The following is a 10,484-nucleotide window of genomic DNA, read 5'->3' as shown; positions in this document are numbered from 1 at the left end:
AGGCTGCTGCTGCTGCTGCATCGCTTCAGTCGTGTCCGACTCTGTGCGACCCCATAGACAGCCCACTAGGCTTCCCCGTCCCCGGGATTCTCCAGGCAAGAACACTGGAGTGGGTTGCCATTTCCTTCTCCAATGCATGAAAGTGAAAAGTGAAAGTGAAGTCGCTCAGTCGTGTCTGACTCTAGCGACCCCATGGACTGCAGCCCACCAGGCTCCTCCATCCATGGGATTTTCTAGGCGAAAGTACTGGAGTGGGGTGCCATTGCCTAAAGTATGCTCCTGCCTGTACTGAACGTGAACACTGAAGTCTACCTTATTGAGACAGAGGACTTTATTGATGAATAAGGAAAAGGCACCTAAACTACATTCCTTCCTCAACCCTCTTTACCCCAAGGCTTACAATCCAGGCCTTTCTGGTCAACAAAAAGGGACTAATACCAATGAACTGTATAACCTGAAATGAAGGTAATGGGTATAAGACACAATGTTAGTGGATCTTAACCTTTTCCACTTCTAGTACTAACACTTATTATTTCAAGAACAAGTTTGCTAAACAGTTCACACTTTTGTTTTCTATTCCATTTATTCTTTACCTTGGAGCCTGAAGAAATAACATTAACTGACTGCTGGAATGAAAGAAAAAAGAAAAAAGTTACAGAAATCAAGCTGATGGAGCCTCTACAACATTACCCTCACTATCCGACAGAGAAACTCAGTCTCTGTTCAGTTCTACCACAAGACATAGCCCATTGCCTGTTTTTCACAGAACAAATGTACACTTACCTAAATATGTTCAATCAAAAATTGAGCTTAATGCCTTGATAGAGGAGTATAATTTTGTCATTTATATTAAAACTTAAAATGTACATATCTTTTGACATTGCAATTTCACTTCTAGGAATTTACCAGACAGATAAACATGGATAATACCACCAGCCCTGCCAAGGGCAAGTAGAACCATGACTGACCCCAAAGCCAGCATGCCCTCCTCTGAGGACCTTGTGGCTATCATGTCCATCTGTCCATGGGTCTTTCTTTGCTCTGAGTAACTCCAAAAGGGGAGCTGCAGTTTATCTGAGCTCGAGTGCTGGGCAGAGGCAGCTGACCACAAACCAGACAGGCAGTCCTCCAAAGAAGCGAGGGAAGAGGATAGCTTGAACCTCGGAAGAACACATGGGGCCAGGAGAGCAGACAGTTGGAGACCTCTGGCTCCAGCCAGTCTGGGGGTCAAGGGCGAAATCTGAATGCAGGTCAAGAAGCAACATTTAGAACTGGACATGGAACAACACACTGGTTCCAAATTGGGAAAGGAGTACGTCAAGGCTGTATATTGTCACCTGCTTACTTAACCTATATGCAGAATACATCACGCGAAATGCCGGGCTGGATGAAGCACAAAGCTGGAATCAAGACTGCCAGGAGAAATATCAAGAACCTCAATACACAGATGACCTTATGGCAGAAAGTGACTAGGAACTAAAGAGCCTCTTGATGAAAGTGAAAAACCTGGCTTAAAACTCAACATTCAAAAAACGAAGACCATGGCATCTAGTCCCATTATTTCATGGCAAATAGATGGGGAAACAGTGGAAACAGTACGAGACTTTATTTTTGGGGGCTCCAAAATCACTGCAGATAGTGACTGCAGCCATGAAATTAAAAGACGCTTACTCCTTGGAAGGAAAGCTATGACAAACCTAGACAGCATATTAAAAAGCAGAGACATTATTTTGCTGACAAAGGTCTGTCTGATCAAAGCTATGTTTTTTCCAGTAGTCATGTATGGATGTGACAGTTGGCCTATAAAGAAAGCTGAGCACCAAAGAATTAATGCTTTTGAACTGTGGTGTTGGAGAAGACTCTTGAGAGTCCCTTGGACTGCAAGGAGATCCAACCAGTCCATCCTAAAGGAAATCAGTCCTGAATATTCATTGGAAGGACTGATGCTGAAGCTGAAACTCCAATACTCTGGCCACCTGATGGGAAGAAGCAATTCATTGGAAAAGACCTGATGCTGGGAAAGACTGAGGGCAGGAGGAGAAGGGGACAACAGAGGATGAGATGGTTGGATGGCATCACTGTCTCAATGGACATGAGTATGAGCAAACTCCAGGAGTTGGTGATGGACAGGGAAGCCTGGCATGCTGCAGTCCATGGGGTCACAAAGAGTCAGACATGACTGAGTGACTGAACTGAACTGAACTGATACCCCAAAAGGACTGTCCTTGTTTGTAACAGTAAAATACTGAACTGTGTGTGCTGCTGTGTTTAGTCGCTCAGTCATGTCTAATTCTTTGTGACCCCATGGACTGTTGTCTGCCAGGCTTCTCCGTCCATGGGATTCTCCAGCCAAGAATACTGGAGTGGGTTGCATGCCCTCTTTCAGGGGATCTTCCCAACACAAATGGTGGCATAGTCAAACAATAAAAAAGCCCTGTGATGTCTGAAACAAATGAGGAAGTAGGATTCTCGGAAGATGATGACATCAGCATGTGCCTGTCTCCTGATTTCTTTTCTGAAGAGACTCAAGAACAGACCATAAACCCAGGCCCCTGAAGAGCACTGCAAATTACAAAGGCATGCCACGCACATCTCATGGGAAGGCTCTACGACAGCTATCACACCATTCCCAAGGAAACTAGCTGGCAACACAGTCTCTTGTGACCCTCTAGCCCCTGCAACCACCCACTGTCCTCTAGAGATGCGAGGGGCTGGCAAAATAGCTCCACCCTGCCTGCAAGGCCATCCACAAAAAGCAGTCTCCACACTCACCAAGACAGTCCAGCCTCCAGAAAAGCTACCTGTAAATACATACTGACATAAGATGGATTTGGTCTGGAACTTAAACCCACATCCCTGCCTCATCGTTGAGCCAGAAGCCACTGCCACAGCCAATACCATCAATTTCACTGCTACCACCTATCTCTTTAGCTAGTTCCCCTCCCTTCTGTAACACACACACACACACACACGCACACGCACACGCAAAGACACACCCATATAACCCTGGCGTTGCCCTCCCCCACACATCCTATAAAACACTAGCATTGCCCAGAACTCAGGCCTCTTTATCACTTCTACCTACACTCACATCCAAGTCTCCAGGCTTGATACTATCTGTACCTGATGACTTAAATCTACAGCTCCAGCTCATACCTCTTCCCGATAATAAATAAACCAATCAACCATTCAATTCAAGGAACAAGAAAAATGACAAAACCAAAGGAATATAGGAGGATAATCAGTGCAAAAGCATAAATTAACACATTAAGAAAAATAAAATAGAAACTGATAAAGACAATTGCGGATTTTCAAAAAGACAAATACAAACATACCTTCAACAAGCCTAAATAAAATTCAAGGGAAAAAAGGTCTCATAAGTACAGCATTTAAAGTAAGAAAGGAAATGTAGCTACATATATAATAGAAATTTTAAGGAGTAACCAATTACTAAATGCAATGCATTATCCTGGAATGAATCCTGACACAGAAAAAGGATATTAGTAGGAAAACTGGTGAAATCAGAATGAAGTCTGGCATTTAGTTAAGAGTTATGTACCAATGTTCATTTCTTATTTATGACTAATGTACTATGGTAATATAAGGTGAACATGAGAAGAAACTGGGTCAAGGTATACAGGAATTCTCTGTATTACCTTTGTAACTTTTATAAAAATCTAAAATCATTCCAAAATAAAACATTTTAAAATAGCCAGTTAAAATCTGTAGTGGGGGAAGAAAAGATACAACTCCCAAAGGCACCAAACACTATGTAATAATACCTTGAAATAGGGACTTTTCCAGCGGTCCAGTGGTTGGGAGTCTGCCTTGCAATGTTGGGGATGTGGGTTTGACCCCTGATCAGGGAACCAGGATGCCACATGCCACAGAACAACTAAGCCTGTGCACCACAACCACTGAGTCTGCGTGCTCTGGAGCTTGTATGCCACAACTAGAGAGTCCGTGTGCCACAACAAAAGATCGGCATGACACAACTAACACGCCACAGCCAAGTAAGTATTTCTTAAAAACAACCTTGAAATAAAGAACCATTATAAGGCCTATATGAAATTTAAATAAATAAATAAAACTGTGCTAGAGAACATTAAAAAATAAAGAATAGTGGTGGCTGCCAGGGGCTAGAGAAGGAGGAGATGGGGAGTTATTGCTTAATATGTACCGAGTTTCAGTTTGAGAAGATGAAACATTCTTGAGATGGATGGTGGTGGAGTTGTACAACAATGTGAGTGTACTTTAATGCCAATTAACTTTACACTTAAAAACTGTAATGTGGTAAATTCGGTATTGCCTATTTTATTTCAATAAAAAAATAGTGAATATACTGTACTCCTAGATAGAAGAGCTCAATATCGTGTCAATTTTTCCCAAATGATAAATCTAAAATGTAATGCAATTATAATAAAATATCAAAATGATTGATTTTTTAAAACCTGGTTCTAAAATTCATTTCTCGGATTTATTTAGTAAATCCTGTTTTGACAGTCAAGAAGCCATCAGAATAAAAAGTTGGAGCTAAGACTCACATGTGTGTGTGCTCAATCACTAAGTTGTGTCCAGCTCTGTATGACCTCATGGATGTAGCCCACTAGGCTCCTCTGTCCATGGAATTTCCTAGGCAAGAATACTGAAGTGGGTTGCCATTTCCTTCTCCAGGGCATGTTCCCGATCCAGGGATCGAACCCTCATCTCCTGCGTTGGCAGGTGGATTCTCTACCTTTGAGCCACCAGGGAAGCCTCTAAGCCTCACATCTTACACCAAAATAAATTTCAAATAGATAAATGACGCTTAAATATATAAAACAAAATCCTGAAGGTCCTAGAAGAAATCATAGGAGAAAATTTTTAAATAACCTCAAAGTGGGAAAAGGCCTTCTAGTGTGACGCAAAATCCTTAACTCATTAATTTTGATAAATCTAATGACATGAACGGAGAAGGCAATGGCACCCCACTCCAGTACTTTCGCCTAGAAAGTCCCATGGACGGAGGAGCCTGGTAGGCTGCAGTCCATGGAGTCGCTAGAGTCGGACACGACTGAGCAACTTCACTTTCACTTTTCACTTTCATGCATTGGAGCAGGAAATGGCAACCCACTCTAGTGTTCTTGCCTGGAGAATCCCAGGGATGGGGAAGCCTGGTAGGCTGCCGTCTATGGGGTCACACAGAGTCGGACACGACTGAAGTGACTTAGCAAAAAAAAAAAAATGACATGAAAATTTAAATTTTCTTCACAACAAAGAGAGAAGCATGATAAAAAGACAAACAACAAACCAGGATAAAAATATTTGCAACCAACATCCCAGGAAAAATGCTAGCTTCCCTCAAGTATATGTATCAGAACTAGTGTTGTTTGGTTTCTAAAACCAAAGAGCTCCCAGATAGGTTTGGTAAATGCTGTGTACAGTAATTACTATTTGAAGTTTTACATAACGTACATTTGTCCACTGAAGTTCTGCAGTCCTGTAGTAAAGCATTTCTCACCTTTATTAACACTAAACCTTTTTTTATGGACTATCTATTAAATGCTTGCAGAACATATTTTGGGAAATATTTATCTACTATATGTTCATCTAATAAATGTTTTTTACTATAGTCAGGGAAATCCATAATTCTGTTATCACATTTATTAAAGAGAAAATCATACATACCTATATCTTAAACATGTTTATAACTATTTTTGTGGATTACTTACTTGATTAAAAGCAAGTTTCAAAACTAGGACTTTACCAGAACTCTAGTTTCACCCTTCACCACCACCAGGAAAGCTCTAATACTAACATTCAAAGGTCAGAGGTGGAGAAAACAAAACCCAATAACTTGGTTTCTTAAAGGCTACCTATTATATTATAATTCAAAACTCAAAGTTACGTTACTAAACAGAGTCTTTTAAAGTAGGTAAAATATATTTAAGCAAACACTGAGGCAGAGAATAAGCTTCTTATAGACAATCATACTGAACTGCAAAATACATTATTGCATAAACAAAGTCAAAGTAAATTACTGTCAGACAGAACAACATTGTGTTTCAATTAAACAATCACATGCTTCAGTTAATATGTTCATACTCATTAACTCATTGGATCCTGACTACAAAATAGTGGAAGGTAGGTAGTCAGGGTAGATCTTACTATTCCCACCTTACAAATTAAAAAACTGAAGTTTTGTTGATTTGCCCAAGAGCTAGTAATAGATTTAGTAGAAATCCAGGTCTACCTCTACACTCTATGTGTATATGAATATCAACAAGTAGTGCTATAAAAACCGGAATTATTTATTACTCATTTGGACAAAACAGCATTTTAATTTCAAGTATCATATATAAAAATACCTGAAGGTTATTCTCAAAGCAGGTCAAGGTGTGATTAAATTGGTTGAGGAAGTATACTGTGCTATTTGATAATTCTTCACTTTTGTTCGTTAAACAATCTGTCAAGAAACCAAAAAAGCATATTGATATAACTCAAGCAGTAATTATATAGTCATTTATCTCTTAAGCTGTTACCTTCCGTTTTGCACTATTGTAAACCTCTGTTCAAATAAGCATGAAGTTTCTTCACACGTTAAGAGAATTTTCCAAATACATGAAACTTAACCCCTTTCAGTTTCCGAAATATTTTGGTAACATCATAACCATTTTCATGAAAATCTTAATCACATACTCTCCTCTCTTTGTAAAAACAATATATCAAAATTGAAACTGATTTTCTGACAGTGCAAAGTCTTAATCATGAATATCAGTTATCAAACGCTGCCTTAATAGGAGTATTTCAGGCATAAGACCATTTATCTGCATTGATTTCAGCTAAATGTATATGCTTTTTGATCCTTTTCTGTGTTAAATTTAGTAGTTCTGGGTCTCTTCCATCTCCAATAGTAGGTCAGTTATTGCATCAAAGAGGGTAATTTTAAAAAATCTGCTCTTTCTAATCTATTGTGAGTTGGGAGACCAGAGAAACAAGCTGGTGATAATTTTGCATAAAATACTCATACAGGGACTTACAAGTAACATCTGGAAATACATACAATTGTTTCATATCTTTCTAAAAATCTCACATAAGTGATATTCCTCTGCAACTTGCTACTCTCACTTAGTATTAGCTCAAATTAAATCCTTTGAATTATTTTATATGCATGAACATAGCACAATGTATCTATCTATTGCCCCTCCTTGGATGAACCTATTCCTTATCCTCAGTTTGTGCTCTTATTCCTTATCCTCTCCCTGTACTCCCTCAGATTACTCTCTGGGATCTAGGTTCAAGTGCCTGACATCACATCCTAAAACTCACGGTCAGCCATTTCAATCTCACGCTCCTAGAATCCTTGTCCTCTTTACGTTCCACGTAACCACAAATATTAATATTTTAAGCCTTCATTATCTTCCCAGGTGGCGCAGTGGTAAAGAATCTGCCTGCCAATACAGAAGCCTGGGTTGGGAAGATCCCCCAGAGTAGGAAATGACAACCCACCGCAGTATTCTTCCCTGGAAAATTCCATGGACAGAGGAGCCAGTGGGCTACAGTCCATGGGGTCACAAAGAGTCAGACACAACTGAGTGACTGAGCACGCACACAACTTTTCTCTATTCCCAACTGTAGTTATAGAACGCTACTACAGAAAATTCTGAAGTTATAGTGAGGGGACTCAATTCAAACTAATGTCAGATTCACAAAACAATCCTTGTAGATGCCCTGCCAATTATTCCACAAGAGATATTAAAATATTTTCTATTCTCTAGTACTCAACCATACTCTTGTTCCTCTTCAGTTCAACTGACAGCTGTACATTATACCCACTCAGGGCCATCTATTACTATCTTTCAACTGGGAGCAGATAGAAGGCTGTTGCAACTATCCAGGAGAAAAGAGGTAATGCAAACAAAAAGAAATCAATGGATAAGAGACAGATTGAATAAGTAGTGAAGAGTACCAGAATATGCCAACTCAAAATATGCCTTTTTGGGATATGGATTATTCTGAGCTAAAGGACTTTCAGAACCAATAGATTCAGGAAAAACTAAAAACAGGGTTCAAGTTTTTATTTTGTAAATAAAATTTACACTTGTAAAGGAAATTTCCATTTGTAAAGATGTCTTCCTCTCCAGAGAAAGAAGAACTCATAACAACTAACTCTTCCCAATGGAGAAGGCTCTAACTTAAATCTACATAACAAATCTTACTAAGCAATCCTGTTTACCATACTTTACTGGTCACTTCCCCATAACTTGCCTCCTACATCCAGAAGGCCAAAATCCCTTTCCTCTGATTAGCCTAAGATGTTATATAAACTCAAATTCTAACCATTTCTTTGAGTTCCTCATCATTGGGTGCTCCCACATGTGCATGTGCAATGCACATGTTAATAAGCTTCTGCTTGCTTTTTCTTGTTACTCCATCTTTGGCCAGTCTAATTAAAGAGTTCCAATCAAAGAACCTAAAATGGGTGAAGGAAAAAAAATTTTTTTCCCTCCCCTTGAGCAAACATTAGGATAAGACACACTATGCAATGTATTCACTATTACAAACAACAATCACTACAATGAAAGCTAACATTAACTGAGTAGTTGCTATGTTCCAAGTGCCATGCCTGTACTTTAAACACATTCACTCAATTCTTACAACAATCTTATAAGGAAAGGTGGTGGTGGTGGTTTGGTTGCCAAGTCATGTCCAACTCTTTCAACTCCATAGACTACAGCCTGCCAGGCTCCTCTGTCCATGGGATTTCTCAGGCGAGAATACCACAGTGGGTTGCCATTTCCTTTTTCAGGGAATGTTCCCAAGCCAGGGATCAAACTCACATCGTTGCAGGCAGTCTCCTGCATTTCAGGTGGATTCTTTATCATTGAGCCACCAGGGAAGCCATGAGGCAAGAACTTTTTAATATAAGGAACACTTTTTAAATAAGGAACAGAGGCTGACAGGAATTAAGGAAGTTGCCAAGGTCACGACCGATAAGTAAAAACCAGGAATTGTTACTCAGTCTGATTCCTAAGCCTGCACTTTCAAATACCACAAACACAAAATATTCACATCTACCCTCTAAAAAATTAAAGTTTAATACGGGTAATTAATAAATACACACCTCCACTCCTCCATCCACCACCCATAGATTTCCCCATAGATTTTACACCATGCAGGGATTCAGGTAGTTGCTATCAACTGCTCAGTGCTGGCAACTGAGACGAAGCCTAAAACTGGTGAACAGGGCAACTAGTACATTAAGACTCCTTTATGCAAGCTGGAAAAAGACATTGCCTTTGGGTAGTTTACAAGAGTGCTTCTGCCTCCAGAAGCTGAGTTGGAATCCCGCTCCATTCACCTGCTCACATAGGCCAATAGTGTAGGACCTGGTCTGTACCTGGGGCCCTGCTGATGCACTCTACATTCTCTGCAGCTTTATCTTCTCAAACATGTAAGTCCTGTTCTGATCGTTCACCTTATCATTTGAAAATCTGAGGATCACTTCACAAATTAGGAAACAGCCAGAGAAATAAGATGATATACTGAGGATCATACATCAAGTTAGTAAGTTATTAAAATATAAAATATACTTGTCAGGTTCTTAATTAAGTTTATCTCAATTATACCATTTTTTCTTTACTATTTAAAAATGTTATTCTATTGGCTTTCAAAAAGTTTATACACTAAATTCTTTAAAAAAAAATAACAACATAAGCCTCTCTTAATCTTGGTTTAACATCATCACAAAGTAGCCTTGAATCTTTTTACACATGAGGTAGAGTATATATAAATAAAAACAGTTACAAACGTGCATAATATTAGTATATGGGCTAATAAGATTGAAGTGGCCTTTCCCCTGGCTGGCAGCGCGGAGGCCGCACGATGCCTGGAGTTACTGTAAAAGACATGAACCAGCAGGAGTTCGTCAGAGCTCTGGCAGCCTTCCTCAAAAAGTCCAGGAAGCTGAAAGTCCCTGAATGGGTGGACACCGTCAAGCTGGCCAAGCATAAAGAACTTGCTCCCTATGATGAGAACTGGTTCTACACACGAGCTGCTTCCATGGCACAGCACCTGTACCTCTGGGGTGGCGCTGGGGTTGGCTCCATGACCAAGATCTATGGGGGGCGCCAGAGGAACGGCGTCATGCCCAGCCACTTCAGCAGAGGCTCCAAGAGCGTGGCCCGGCGGGTCCTCCAAGCCCTGGAGGGGCTGAAAATGGTGGAAAAGGACCAAGATGGGGGCCGCAAACTGACGCCTCAGGGACAGAGAGATCTGGAGAGAATCGCTGGACAGGTGGCAGCTGCCAACAAGAAGCATTAGAACAAATGATGCTGGGTTAATAAATTGCCTCGTTCGTAAAAAAAAAAAAAAAAAAAAAGATTGAAGTGGTTTACAGGTTTTGTAGTTGACATTTTGTAGGGAGGTAGAGGGAATAAAATTTCACCTACAACAATTATACATCTGTATATAATGAGCCATGTCATGGCACAGGGGGTGGGTGT

At 40.1% G+C, this 10,484-nt stretch overlaps 1 protein-coding gene and 1 pseudogene across 2 annotated transcripts in view; one reads left to right on the top strand and one right to left on the bottom strand.

Moving 5' to 3' along the window:
- The window catches only part of OSTM1 (osteopetrosis associated transmembrane protein 1), a gene marked incomplete at its 5' end in the record, with an annotated part of 44,742 nt that overhangs the window by 17,151 nt on the left and 17,107 nt on the right, over positions 1 to 10,484 (bottom strand). The window contains one exon of the mRNA XM_010856696.1: positions 6,348 to 6,445. Coding sequence (XP_010854998.1) covers positions 6,348 to 6,445 — 98 coding nt within the window. The remainder of the gene's footprint in view (positions 1 to 6,347; positions 6,446 to 10,484) is intronic.
- On the top strand, positions 9,823 to 10,360 carry LOC105000675 (annotated as a pseudogene). The gene has a single exon (XR_826772.1). The product of XR_826772.1 is annotated as a 40S ribosomal protein S19 pseudogene (transcript).

The sequence above is a fragment of the Bison bison genome, unplaced genomic scaffold (genome assembly GCF_000754665.1).
Source record: "Bison bison bison isolate TAMUID 2011002044 unplaced genomic scaffold, Bison_UMD1.0 scf7180017864373, whole genome shotgun sequence".
Taxonomy (NCBI): Eukaryota; Metazoa; Chordata; class Mammalia; order Artiodactyla; family Bovidae; genus Bison; species Bison bison.
This window is presented reverse-complemented; position numbering and strand designations above follow the sequence as displayed.